At 51.3% G+C, this 14798-nt stretch overlaps 1 protein-coding gene across 1 annotated transcript in view; it reads left to right on the forward strand.

Moving 5' to 3' along the window:
* CPAMD8 (C3 and PZP like alpha-2-macroglobulin domain containing 8) overlaps positions 1-14798 on the forward strand; it is a 97262-nt gene that overhangs the window by 63549 nt on the left and 18915 nt on the right. The window contains 6 exon segments of the mRNA XM_087443060.1: positions 68-186; positions 2621-2634; positions 4637-4680; positions 10740-11038; positions 11647-11872; positions 13636-13812. Coding sequence (XP_087299186.1) covers positions 68-186; positions 2621-2634; positions 4637-4680; positions 10740-11038; positions 11647-11872; positions 13636-13812 — 879 coding nt within the window.

The following is a 14798-nucleotide window of genomic DNA, read 5'->3' on the forward strand; positions in this document are numbered from 1 at the left end:
GCTTCCACCGTGGGCGGGGACCTGTTCTGAAAGCAAGCACCGAGCACTTGGATCCCCGCAACCAAAGCCCTGGCTTATGGAGGAACGAGCTGCTGCCGGGATGGGAGGCCTGTCAGACACCTGGAGGAGAATCACGCCGACAGGAGTGTCCCCGTCAGGAGGAATCACATCAGCCGCAGCGTGATGGCTGAGGTAAGCTGCGTCCTCACTGGCGGCACTTGGCCAGGGCCTGATTCTCTCATCCGTGAGGTGGGGGTCCAGCTGGAGTGTGTGGTCCCTGCCCGAGCCAAGGCCAGGGCAGCCCCCACGGGTCCCTCCAGGGCAGGCGAGGGGGCTTCCCTGCTGGAGGGCCGCGGCATCTCCACCGTGCAAAGTGGGCTTTGGTGAAGCGACCTGGGATGGTCGACGGCTGCAGAGAAGTGGCCCCCTGGCCCCCGGTTGACCATCTCGGAAGGCAGCATGCCTCTGTCTCCTGACTCTGTTTGTCAGGCAATTGTAGGGACTGTGACCCAGCATTTGGAGGTTGTCCTTGGAATGCACATGCAGGAAGGACACAGCCTGCAGCAGAGGGGCTCAGGCGTCCGGGTCTCGTAGACCCCCCGGCTGTGAATCCAGGATATGCCACTTACGTGTGGGGCTGAGTGAGTGTCTTGGTGTTTCCACCCTGTTCCGTAAGACAGGGTGCTCATGCTCACCCCACAATGTGCAGAGGGCCAGAGAGAATGCACATACCTCATGATGCTGGGCGCGTGATAGCGATGATGCCCGTCTTTTTGGGGCTGCTCAGAGCATCAGAGCCCAGAGCGCTGGCGAGACGTTGTCTGGTGCTGCACCCAGAGCACTCGGCAGCCCCAGTGAGGGTCCTCACAGCAGCCCCAAGTGTCTGCCCCTCTCCAGCAGCCCAGCTGCAAACAGCTGTCGCCCCTGCTGGCTGTGGTCCTGGCAATGCTGACCACTGACGGTTTCCATCAGCGCCTGGAGCCGCACACGCCCTGGGCAGAACGCCCGGAGGCGGACGGGTCCTCACTGCGGCGCTGTTGACGTGACATGATGGATTCCTCTGGGACAAGCGGGATGAGGACTGTGGTCTCCAGGAGCCAGCGGGATGGGATGGCCACAGGAAGTGCAGGGACCCCCGGCGACCCTCGGCTCGGCTGAGCACGCTCCCTGGGCCGCCGCCTGCCCCCGCCGCGGCCTGAGGAGGCAGCAAGCCCTACAGAGCGGCCAGGCCGACCTGGAGGCCCGGAGCTCTTGCCTCCTTCGTCTGCAGGAGGAATTCCTAAATGCACAGAGGGGGCTCTCCAGGCCTGCTGTCCTGAGCCTCTCCTCCCGGCCGCGCTGTCCAGCAGTCCCCTGCGTCCGCAGCCTCTGCTGTCCAGCTTCACGCAGACAGTGCTGGGAGACAGAGGTATGGTTTAGGCAGCAGAAACCTTGAAATGTCCATACAAAAAGTGAAGCATGAATTAGAAAGTGGGTTTATGAAATGCGGCGCCGGGCTTGTGGCTTGATAAAGCAGCAGAACCCTCTCCCGCCTCGTCCGGGTGGAGCGCTCCGGGGGCGTGGTTCGCTTGCTCCACCCGTTATTCGGTGAACCCTCACGAGACGCTGCGTGCCTCCTGCCAGGAGGAGCTGCACAGGACAGAATGCCTTTCCTCAGAGGCACGTTGTCTGGGAGCAGCTGATGGCCGGTCACGGGCACCGTACCCAGCAGAGGAAGGGCCAACGCCATCCTGCCTGGCTCCCCAGCCCACCCAGGGGGCTGCAACCCTCTGCACTTCTGCGGGAAGGCCGAGAGCCTTCCATCACCCAACGTGCGTCAGGAAGTTCACAGGAGAGGAGGAGGCCGACGAATGCAGACCCACGGGGAGAGCCCAGAGGGCCATGAGTGTGATGGGAGGCCTGGCTCCCCGGCCAGGGGCGGGCTCTGGAGAGAGAGCCCTGGGTTCAAACGAGAGTCGCTGGATGGTTAAATGAAGGTGTGCTGGACAGCATCTCCAGGGGCCCGGCCCGTGTGAGCCGTTGTCATGCAGGCATTTATAATGGTCAACAGGGATATGCTTTCCGTTTTAGGAAATGTCCAGCAGCTGACAAATGGATAAATGAATGTGGTACAGTGGGATACAGTTCCAAATACGACGGAGTGTTACTCAGCCATGATGAGGACTGAAGCTCTGACACTCACTGCACCGTGGATGAACCTCAGAGACCTCATGCTGAGTGAGAGAAGCCAGACACAGACGGCCATACAGTGTGTGATCCCATTTACAGAAGTGTCCAGAACAGGCAAATCCATAGAACAGACAGGAATGGAGCACTGATATATGCTGCAAGGTTGCAGAAAAGTCCCGCTGGAGGTAGTAATAGTGACGTCTTGGAGGGACCAGTTCTGGAACCTGCCAGGAGCCAGCATGAACACAGAGGTGAAGGAGATTGGGACCCAGGAGCAGCGGAAAGCCAGGGCATTGTGGAGGAGAAGGGCACTGAAGAGAGGCTGGCACCAGGGTCCCTGGGAGCAGAGCTGGCAGAGGAGACGGGCCAGCAGCCATGAGCAGCCCCATTGGCTGCTTCTTAGGCTATGCAGGGGGAAGAGGGGGGTGTCCAGGAGGCCCTGGATGGTCAGCCAGAACCAGAGGGGTGTGCTCACCATCAGCAGAAGGGCTCAGGGTCTGTCTCTATGGATTTGCCTGTTCCGGACATTTCATACAAGTGAACCACTGTGTGGTCTTTCGTGTCTGGCTTCTCTCAGCATAATGTTTTTGAGGTCTATCCACATTGTAGCATGTGTCAGAGCTTCATTCCTTTTTTATGGCTGTATAACATTCCATTGTATAGATACACTACATTTTGTTTATCCATTCATTTGTTGATGGACTTCTGGGTTATGAGTCACTTTTACGATTGTGCAGCTGTCAAAAGCCACCATGGGCTTACGATGGCCAGGCACCGTCCAGTGACCCCAACCCTTTTCCCACCAAGGGGCCAAGCTGGTAGATCGGGGCAGTACTGAGGCCCAAGCAAAACTTCAGCAGCTCAGCATCTTCCAGAAAGGTGTCCTTGGCCTCTTGGTGCCGACTTTGGGCAGTTTTGCTAAAGGATTGCCAGCAAGGTGCTCAGGGTGAGCATCAGGGTGTGGCTGTGGGTGAGGCACCACACTGGTGCAGACCGCCGGGCAGGATCCTGGGTTGATAGCAGGAAGTGGACATGGTCCAGACAGGTGCCTCCTGGACTCATCAGTACTGACACAGGATGGATGAGGCCCCTCTTTGCAGCCTCAACGGAGGGCCTGGGGGTGGGGTGGGAGGAGAGGGATGAGAAGATGTGACAGGAGCTGACTGCTCCGTGGCACTGAGAAGACACAGGCCCCCTCTGAAGGACACCCAACCGCACATTGCAGCGAGGTCCGTGCCTTCATCACCCTCATCTAGAGATGACAAAACGGAGGCCCAGAGTGGTTAAGTGAGGGACCCTGGGTCACCCAGCAAAGAGTGGGTATAATTAGTCAGAGGTTCTCTAGAGAAACAAAACTGAGAGGATATATGTATCTCTCTAGGAAGAGATTTATTATAAGGAATTGGCTCACATGACTAAGAAGGCTGAGAAGTCCCACAGTCTGCCGTCTGCAAGCTGGAGACCCAGGAGAGCCAGGGGTGTAGTTCAAAGGCCTGAGCACCAGGAGCGCTGAGGGCCAAGAAGATCAACGTTCCAGCTCAGGCAGTGGATGGAGAGAATTCCCCTCCTCCACCGTCTGTCCTGTTCAGGCCCTCGGTGGACCGGAGGAGGCCCACCGGTCTGCTTTACTCAGTCCACCCACTCGAATGCTGGCCTCCTCCAGAAACGCCCTCACAGGCGCCCCCAGAAAGAAGGGTTAATCAGGGGCTGGGCATCCTGTGGCTCCCTCACGTTGACAAAAAGTGGACCCTCACAGCGGGGCAGTGGGGACCCCAGGAAGCCACCTGGCTGCAGCGACCAGGCATTAACCCTTTGAGGTCTGATCTAAAGACAGGTGGCCCCAGCTTACCAGTGTGGGGGGCTGCTAAAAAAAGTCTGGAAAAGCAAACGCCCCACAGAGGCCGTTCTGGTCAGACAAAACCACCCAAGGTATATTGGGTTAAATTCTGGGCTCCCTCTTTTAGGAGGACAAGCCGCTGTCTTCTGTTATTTGGGGGATGTTGTAGAAGGGGCAGAGGCAGGCGCAGGGGCAGAAGAGACGGGAGACGAGGGATGTGTCGGACAGTGGGACAGAGACCCCGTCCTTGGCAGACCCGGGCGCCCCCTTCTCAGTGCTCACGGCCGTCAGATGGGGCCTCAGATCCTGGCAGCCTTCAGGTCATAGTGTTCCCTGCCCAGAGGGAGAAGCCGGCTGGGAGCCGGGAGGAAGGGGCCGCCGGGAGGGCAGGGTGGGGCTGTGGGAAGCATGACGAGTCTGGGAGCAGTTGGTGAGTTCCTTTGACTAGAGCCTGGGGAAGGGGGAGTGAGCCTCAGTTTCCCCATCTGGGCCTGGGAGGTAGGTGGCCCGGTCCTTCACTGTGCGCCTGTGGTGTTGGCATCACCCTGCAGAGTCCAGACTCGGAAACGCTGCCCTGCACCAACTGCCCCCTCAAGACGCAATTCTCCGCTTCTCTGTTTCAGCCCGAAGGAGCCCCCGTGCGTACACCTACAGCGCTTTCTTCTGTCCCAATGGTGAGTCCCTGCACCCATCCAGCTAGGAGGGGCCACCTGGCCGGGCCAGGACTTCAGCCCTTATCCCCGCACTGTTTCAGCTCTTCCTCTGCTAAATGGACACCCGTCCTCCTTGGGGGCTGAGGACACAACAGTGGAGAACTGAGATGCCCTGGCTGGGGACACTCATAAGCCAGAGTGACGGCCAGGCATCGGCCGTGTAGGAAGAGAACGCACACGATTGCGGGCTGCAGGCGCTAATGAGTAAAGTGGCCGCTGTCAGCAGTAGGCTGTCCTGGCGCTCTGTGGTGAGGAGCCCAAGGCCTGGGGAGTGGAGGTCTTAGAGTCACGTCAGCAGAAGGCTGTGGGGATGAGGGCGACCCCGAACCCTGGCGCAGAGGAGGATGTGGGAATTAAGGTGGGTTCCGGAAGGTGTGGGATCTGGGGTCCGCCTCGATCCCCTGAAATCGACATTATACCTGCACATGATCTGTGAACAGGAAATCGGTACAGAAAGAGAGTGCCCAGTGGGTGCAGAGGCCAGAGAAGGGCCGGTCCACGCCTCTGTCTTGGTGAAGTCTGGGAAATGCTGGGCAGAACCTGAGCCTGGGCTGCCTGTGGAAGGTCTGCCCCTTCCCCGTCCAGCCCCTCCCCGAGGAGCTGTCCAGCTCAGGGCTTGGGCTGGGCCTGGCACTGGGCAGTCACCTCGTGGGCTTTGCCAAGAGGTGGAGCTGGGGATCTGAGCTGGAGGCCCTGGGTGCTACTGACTCCCTAGGAGAAGCATCTCCCCGTTGTTAGGGTGTTCAGCATGACGGGTACCTGGATCCACAGCACACTCCAGACACAGGCTTCTTCCTGACATTTTTTCTCCTTTTTTTCATTAAATAGCAATACATCACATATACACTTAAATGATTTTTGATAAAGGTGCAAAAGCAATTCAGTGGAGGAAGGAGAGCCTCTTCAACAAATGGTGCTAGAGCAATTAGACATCCACTGGCATGAACATGAACGTCCACCTGAAAATCACACCTTATACAAGAATGAACTCAAAATGGATCATGCACCTACACATAAAACTGTAAAACTTTTAGAAGAAAACATGGGAGAAAATCTTTGGAATCTAGGGCTAGCTAAAGAGTCCTTAGACGTGACACCAAAAACTATGATTCATAAAAGGGAACATTAGTAAACAGACTTCATCAAACTGAAAAACTTTTGCTCTGCAAAATATGCTATTGAGAGGAGGAAATACAAGCTACAGACTGGGAGAAAATATTTCCAAACCCACATCCAACAAAAGACTAGTATCTAGAATACAGACGACCCCTGACTCACGATGGTTCCACTTATGATTTTTCGACTTTACGATGGTGCAAAAGTGATACACAGTCAGTAGAAACCATACTTCGAATTTTGAGTTCTGTTTTTTTCCCAGCTAGCGACATGCGGTATGATCATCTCTTATGACGCTGGGCGGCGCAGCGAGCGCAGCTCCCATCAGCCCTGTGATCACAAGGGTGAACTACAGACACACGTACAACCATCCTGTACCCACAACCATTCTGTTTGTCATTTTCAGTACAGTGTTCACTAAATTGCATGAAACATTTAACAGTTCGTTATAAAATAGGCTTTGTGTTACATGAGTTTGCCCAACTGTAGGCTAATGTAAGTGCTCTGAGCACGGTTAAGGTGTATTAAGTGCATTTTCGACTTATGATATTTTCAACTTACAATGGGTTTATCTGATGTAACTCCATCGTTAAGTTAAGGAAGATCTGTATATAAAGAGCTCTCAAAATTCAACCATAAATAAAACAAACAATTCAATTAGAAAATGGGCAAAAAGAAACAGTTCATCAAAGAAGATATACAGATGGCAAATAAGCACATGAAAAGATGCTCGACATCATCAATGATTAGAGAAATGCAAATTGAAACTCAGTGAGTTATGAATACACGCCCATCAGAATGACTAAAATAAAAAAGTGACAACACCAAAAGGTGATGAGGATGTGGAGAAACTGGATCTCTCACACGTTGCTGGTGGGGACGTAAAATGGTGCAGCCACTGCTGGCGGTATCTCGAAACAGTTTGATGGTTTCTTAAGAAACTAAATACGCCACAAACATATCACCCAGCAATTGCTCTCCTAGGCATTTATCCCGAAAAATGAAGACTTAACGTTCACACAGAAACCTGTGCACGCATGTTCATATCAGCTTTGTTTATAATAGCCCCAAATTGGAAAGAGCCTAGATGTTCTTCAGTGGGTGAATAGTTAAACAAATTGTGGCACATCCATACCTTGGAATAAGTACTTGGAATAGTTTTATTGATACACACAGCAACTTGGATGAAGGGGATTGAGTGAAAAAAATCAGTCCTAAAAGGGTACATAAATTATTCCATTTATATGACATTTTCGAAATGACAAAATTTTAGAAATGGAGGTCTTATGAGTGGTTGCTGGGGGTGGGGGCAAGGCAGGGTGTGTGTGTGGTGATAAAAGGGACACAGGAGGGACCCCGTACAAATAAAAGTGGAGAAATCTGAATGAGACCAGTGGATTGTATCAATGTCAATATCAATGTTGTGATACTGTACTAGAATTTTGCAAGATGTTACTATTGGGGGAAACTGAGTCAAGAGTACACAGATCTCTCTATATTGTTTCTTACAGTCACATGTGAATCCACAATTATCTCAGTAAAGTTTAAATTAAAAACATTTTTAAAAAGTAGTACATGTGTACAAATATTGTATGATTCCACTTACATGAAGTACTTAGAGTAATCAAAATCATGGAGACAGAAAGTAGAATGGTGGCTTCCAGGGGCTTGGGGAGGGGGAAACAGGGATTTATTGTTTAATGGGTTTTAGTTTAGCAAGATGAAAAGGGTTCTGGAGATGGATGGTGGTGATGTTGGCACAATGTGAATGTATTTAATACCACTGAACTGTACGCTTAAAAATGGTTAAGATGGCAAATTTTATGTTATGTTTATTTTACCACAATAAGAAAATTGGGGGGGCCGGCCCAGGGGCATAGTGGTTAAGTGCACACGCTCAGCTGCCACAGCCTGGGGTTCACAGGTTCAGATCCCGGGCGTGAACTGACGTATCGCTTATCAAGCCATGCTGTGGCGGCGTCCCGTATAAAGTGGATGAAAATGGGCACCAATGTTAGCCCAGGCCAGCAAAAAGAGGACGATTGGCGTCGGATGTTAGCACAGGGCTAATCTTCCTCACCAAAAAAAAAATTGGGAAAAGAAAAAGCACTACCGTGTATCAGAGGAAATTTAGAAATTGATAAAAAGAAAGAAAAATACATCCTCTGATTCACCTCCAAAGATGAATCCTTTTGTAGTATTTGCTTTCACATGATTGCTGTCATTCATGAGCTGTATGATTTTATATCCTACCTTTTTCACTTAAGACCACCCTGAGCACTTTTCGTTGTTGGTTGTAAAGCCTTTATAAACAGTATTTCAGGGTCGGCCCCGTGGCTTGGCGGTTGAGTGCACGCGCTCCGCTGCTGGTGGCCCGGGTTCGGATCCCGGGTGCGCACCGCTTCTCTGGCCATGCTGGGGCCACGTCCCACATATGGCAACTGGAAGGATGTGCAGCTATGACATACAGCTATCTACTGGGGCTTTGGGGGGAAAAATAAATAAATAAAATCTTTAAAAATAAATAAATAAACAGTATTTCAAAAGAGCTTCAGCATGTTCCATCAAATGAGTACCCCATAATTTGACCACTATAGAACATTTGGAAATATTGTTGGACATTTGTATACTGTTTCTATTTTGTACATCATAATTAATACTAGGATGAGTGGGCTGGCCCCGTGGCTTAGCGGTTAAGTCCGTGCGCTCCGCTACTGACGGCCCGGGTTCAGATCCCGGGCGCACACTGACGCACCACTTCTCCGGCCATGCTGAGGCCGCGTCCCACATACAGCAACTAGAAGGATGTGCAGCTATGACATACAACTATCTCCTGGGGCTTTGGGGGAAAAAAAAAAAAAGGAGGAGAATTGGCAATAGATGTTAGCTCAGAGCCGGTCTTCCTCAGCAAAAAGAGGAGGATTAGCATGGATGTTAGCTCAGGGATGATCTTCCTCACAAAACAAAAACAAAAAAACACTAGGACGAGTATATTTGTATTCAAAGTGGTCAATAACATTTTAATGTGTTTATTGAGGTGTAATTGACATACAATAAATCACGCGTATTTTAAGTGTACAGTTTGCTGTTTTCACATGTGTGTACATCTGTGATACCATCTCCACCATTAAGATAATGAAGATTTCCATTAACTCAAAAGCCACTTGCCTTTGGAGTCCCTCACCTCTGTCCACCCGTGCCGCTGGGGAACCTCTGATCTGCTTTCTCTCTATATAGATACTTTACACTTTCTAGAGTTTTGTATGAAGGTACTCATACAGAATGTACTCTTATTGTCTTGTTTCTTTCAGCATAATAATTTCGAGATTCATCCGTGTTGTGTGTATCAATACCTCAATCATGTTAAGTCTGAGTAGGCTTCCACTGAATGGAGGCCTCACACTCTGTTTATCCGCTCACCTGGGGGTGGACATCTTAGTTATTTCCAGTTGGGGGCTATTTCAAATGAAGCGTCTATTAACATTCGTGTACAAGTGTTTGTGTGGGTGATGTGTTTTTCTTTCTCTTGCATCAATGCCTAGGAATAGACTGGCTAAATCATATGGTAGGTGTATGTTTAACTATTTAAGAAGCTGTCAAACTGTTTTCCAAAGGGTTAGTACCATTGTGCATTCCCACCAGCAGTGGATGAGAGTCAGTTTCACCCCATACTCACCAACACTTGGTACACCGTCAGTCTGTTTAACTTTAGCCATTCTAATAAATGTCTAGTGGTATCTCATTGTGCTTTTAATTTGCATCTCCATCATGACTAATGACGTTATGCATCTTTTCATGTACTTATTTGCTATTATATCTTTTTTGGTGAAGTATCTGTTCAGCTCTTTTAACCTTTTTTTAATTGAGTTGTTTATATTTATTGAGTTTTGAGAGTTTTTAAAATATATTCTGGATACAAGTTCTTTATCAGATAAATGCTTTGCAAAGGTACTTCTCACAGTCTGTGGCTTATCTTTTCATTCTCTTAATAGTGCCTTTCAAAGAGCGGAAGTTTTTAATTTTGATGAGGTCCAATTTATCAATTTTTCCTTTTACGGATTATGCTTTTGTTGTTGTATCTGAGAAATCTTTGGCAAACCCTACGTTTTCTTCTCAAAGTTTTCTAGTTAGGGTTTACATTTATCAAATGGCTGTGATCCATTCTGAGTTAATTTGGAGACCAGGCTAGCTATGGATCACAGATCATTTTTCTGCATCTGGACAGTGTTTCCAGCACCATTTATGGAAAAGACTTTCCTTTCTCTATTGAATTGCCTTCGAACCTTTGTTGGAAATCAGCTGTTTATATGCGTGTGGGTCTTTTCTGTATTCCCATCCTGTTCCACTGAGCATCGTCTACATCAGCCCAGTGCTGCCCGGCTGTGATTGCTGTAGCTTAGAGCAAGTCTCGCCATCAGACGGTGTGAGTCCTCCAGCTGGCTCTTCTTTATCAAAGTTGTTTTTGCTCTTCTAGGTACTTCGCATTTCCACATAAATTCTGAAATCAGCTTTGCGATTTCCTCAGAGGAGCCTGCTGGGGTTTTGATTGAGAATCCATCTACTCTGTAGATCAGTTTGGGGAATAATTAACGTCTTCTCAATCTTGCCTTCTGACCCAGGAGCGCGGTCTAGCTCTCCGTTGATCTGGGTCGTCTTTAGTTTCTCCGGCGTTTTGCAGTTTCCAGCTACAGGTCTTGCACAACTTTTGTAGGATTTATCCCTGTGAACATTTCATCTTTTGTGTGCTATTGGCAAAGCTGTCGTGAAGCCAGCTCTGTTCTGGCCGTGCCTCCTGGAGCTGCGGGCAGAGCCACAGTGAGACCAGCCCCTGACAGTCCTGATGCTCGGCTCTGGGCAGAGGCTGGAGGGTGCCCCCTTAAAGCCCCTCTCCTTCTTCCACTCAGAGAGAGTCCACATCTCCACACCCAACAAATACGAGTTCCAGTATGTGCAGCAGCCCCTGCACCTCACCTGTTTTGACGTGGCCGTGCGAGCCCACAATGACGCCTGCGTGGCCTTGTCCCCTGGGCCTCAGGACACCGCGGGCATGATTGAGATCGTCCTGGGGGGGCACCAGAACACCAGATCCTGGATCTCCACCAGCAAGATGGGTGAGCCCGTGGCCAGCACACACACGGCTAAGATCCTCTCCTGGGATGAATTCAGAGCATTCTGGGTCAGCTGGCATGGTGGGCTCAGCCAGGCACGACTGGGCTGGCCGGGGTGGGCACAGGAGCCTCATGCTCCTCTGGCATCTGCTGCTTCCTGCTCTGTGTCTGGCTCTGTTGGGGGCGGGGAGGAGGGGGTGAGCACAGGGCACCGCCTCAAGGTGCTCACAGTATGCCTGGAGTTGCTTACAAAAGAAAACGTGAGGGCTGTGGTGGAGGAAGTGCCTGGGGTTCTGGGAGAAAGGTCAGGATGGGTGGTCAGGGAGAAAGAAAGTGGATGTGAGCAGGTGAAATAGGGGCTGCGGGGGGCTGCCTCTGGGCCAAGCAAAGGGGACATAGAAAAGGAACAGCTAACACAGCTTTCTAGAAGAGGGACATAACCAAGCTGGATTTTGAAGTATGAATAGGAGTTCACCAGGCAAAACAAGGAGTGAAGGATATTCCAGGCAGGGGGAACAGCATGTGCAAAGGCCCAGAGGTTCCAGGGAGCCCGGTGACTTTGGAACTTGTAGATGCCATGCTTGTTGGCCATGTAATGGATGGGGTGACCTCTAGTTTCTCTGACTGTAGCAAGTGTCACTGCTGCTTGGGCACCACCGTATGCTTCCTGCCATTGTCCAGTAGCCTTGGCCTCTGTTTCCAGGTTGGCCACGGTCCAGAGCCATCCAATGAGTCTGTCATCATGGCCTGGACCCTCCCCAGGTCACCAGAGGTCCAGTTCCTCGGTTTCTTCACTGGCTGGGGCTCCATGGGCGAGTTCCGCATCTGGAGGAAGGTGGAGGCAGATGAGAGCTACAGCGAGGCCTTCACCCTAGGGGTCCCACACAGCACCATCCCTGGCTCTGAGCAGATGGCTGCCTCCATCATAGGTGTGTCTGCCCTGCAACCTGGCTCAGCTTTGCTGGGAGCCTATGCCCCTGAGGCCTCCAGCCACACACGCACTCACCTGATGAGCACCTTCTAGTGATGGGTGTTTCTTTATGATGGGCACTGGGAGCAGACCCAGAGGTGACACCGACCCTACCCTTGAGGGGCTCCTAGTCTGGCCGAGAAGGTGGGTCCAGACCCACCCAGTCCAAGCTCTATGTGAGGTGACCCCAAGGGGCAGCTGGTGAACTCTGTGAGGGCAGTGGGTCTGGGGCGAGGTCCAAGAAGTCCAAAAGGCCAAGTGACATCAGCCAGGCATGGGGGAGGGGTGGGGGTCCTAGGGGTCCTGGTGAGAGGGGCAGAAGTCCAGAGCATTTGCTGAACAGGGGTAAGAGGCTTTGACTTGAGGTCTCCAGGGCTGTGGGTTGTCTCCTGTAGCCTGGGCACAGGAGTGGAAAGTGGGGATGGTATGATCAATCCAGCATTGGGAGTTGGAAGGGTAGAGAGTGGGTGAGAGGCCAGGGGGCAGACAGACCTGAATGAGGGGGTCTTGGGTCTCTCTGACATCAAAGGGATGGAAGCCCTAGGGCCTGTGAAGGTTGATGGTTGTGGCCAGATCAGAAGATGTTGGAGTTTATGATTTCTGAGGCAGAAGGTCAAGTCAGAGGTGGCTGTGGAGGTGGGTGGCCCAGATGGAAGTGAGGAGTGTAGGGGAGGAGGCAGATAGGCAAGGATGGAGAAGAGATGAAGGCTAGGACCTGTGTGCCAGTGCCTTCAGCACAGTGGGATGGAAGGGTGGAGGTGAAGCTGGGAAATCCAGAGGAAGGTGATGAGAAAGTAGCCAGGCAGGCCTTGCCACAGGAAGAGGATTCAGGAGCAGTGGCAGCCCCATTGGGGCAGGAGGAAACACTGAAGAAGGAAGGGAGCTGTAATCAAGGGACAGCAGGTGTTCTGGGGGGCTCATCTGCAACGTTTGGGGCAGAGAGGCCAAGGAGAGGAAGAGAGAGTACCAAAGGAGTGAGAGCACAGGAGACTATGAATAAAAGAAAAAAAGAACTTAAAACTGCACCAACAATACCATACATGTATGAAAACTTTTTTAAAAATCTAATTACTGGGGCCAGCCCCATGGCCTAGCGGTTAAGTTTGGCATGCTCCACTTTGGTGGCCCAGGTTCAGTTCCCTGGCATGGACCTACACCACTCGTAGGTGGCCATGCTGTGGCAGCAACCCACATACAAAATAGAGGAAGATCGGCACAAATGTTAGCTCAGGGCAAATCTTCCTAAGCAAAAAAAAAATCGAATTACTCATGGTTAAAGAGAAAATCACATTTCATAGTGAAAGTTAGAAAAAGTATTTGGAATGGAACCACAATGGCTGGATTGATGTATCAATATTTGTGAGATGCAGCCAAAGTTGTACTTAGAGGGAAATGCATAGCCTTAAATGCACTTGTTTAAAAAGCCAGAAAGCAAAAAGCATTCAACATAATGCAAAAGTAGAGAAAGAACACTGAATAAAAACTAAAGAACACTGAAGGAGGTGTGTAGGAGAGGCCCAACAGGTGGCCACCAAAGCTGGAGGGCCTGGGTGGGCTGAGTGGGCAGGGGGTGCAGTCCAGTCCCAAGGGGCAGCACTGGCAGTCAGGGGGTGGGTGGCTGATGTTAGGCCACAGGTGGGCTCTGGAGAAAGCTGTCTCTAGGACAGCCAGGGCACCAGGCAAGGCCAGTCCTCAGCCCAGTCCTCTTCTCCTTCTGGCCAGGAGACATCATGGGACCAACCCTGAACCACCTCAACAGCCTCCTGTGGCTGCCCTTTGGCTGCGGAGAGCAAAACGTGATCCACTTTGCACCCAACGTCTTTGTCCTGAAGTATCTTCAGAAAACCCAGCAGCTCAGCCCCGAGGTGGAGAAGGAGACCACTGATTACCTGGTACTAGGTACTGAGGGGAGACTACCTGGGTGGAGGGTGTGGGGAGGGAGGCAGCCTTGACTGCGAGGCGGGCAGTGGATAGGAGGAAGGGAAGGAAGTGGGCCAGAGAGGCCACTCTGGGTGGCCTGATCTGGTCACTGTCAGCAGGAGCCTGGTGTCCGCACTTGCTAGGATAAGGCCCTGAATGCTGGTAATTACCCACAGGAAGAGGAACGGCATCTTTTAAAAATGTAGCTTTTGAAGGCTGGCCCCATTGCCTAATGGTTAAGTTCACACACTCCACTTCAGTGGCCCAGGTTCGGTTCCTGGGTGTGGACCTACACCACTCGTAGGCAGCCATGCTGTGGTGGTATCCCACATACAAAATAGAGGAAGACTGGCACAGATGTTAGCTCAGGGTGAATCTTGCTCAGAAAAAAAAAAAAAAGTAGATTTTCTTCTTTTTTTTAATAAGTGCAATATAACACCATTATAAAAAACATTTAGAAAAGAAAAGAAAGTCCCCTATAACCCCGTCAGTGCTGGCTCTGGGTTTGCTCTCCTGCCCTCCAGCAACACAGACGAGCTTTGACATTCCTGGTGCCTCCTGATACGGCTCCTCCAGCGTGTCCCCACCCCGCGCTAGGGGGAGGTTCGTCCAGCGGGCTGTGGGGCCTGTGGCCCATCCACCTCTATTTCTGTGTAGATGGACCGTGGTCGGTGTGTCTGCTGATGGGCACTGGAGAGTTTCCGGTTCAGGGCTTTCGGATGGTGCTGCTGTGAGTCGTTGTGCTTGCGTGCTTGGTGAACACACGTCTGGATTTCTAGGGGGGCCATTGCTGGAGTGGCATCACTGGGTCTCAGGATGGGTTCAGTTTGTGATCGCTCTCGAGGCTGCACTATTTGCCCCTCACATGCATCTGTGGAGCTCAATGTACTGAACTCTCCTCTTTTACACGTTGGGGCTATTTCCAGTTTTTTTTTCGCCTGAATAATGTAGCACTGAACATCTTC

Source organism: Ceratotherium simum, chromosome 18 (assembly GCF_057802395.1).
Source record: "Ceratotherium simum simum isolate JZ-2026a chromosome 18, ASM5780239v1, whole genome shotgun sequence".
In the NCBI taxonomy this organism is placed as follows: Eukaryota; Metazoa; Chordata; class Mammalia; order Perissodactyla; family Rhinocerotidae; genus Ceratotherium; species Ceratotherium simum.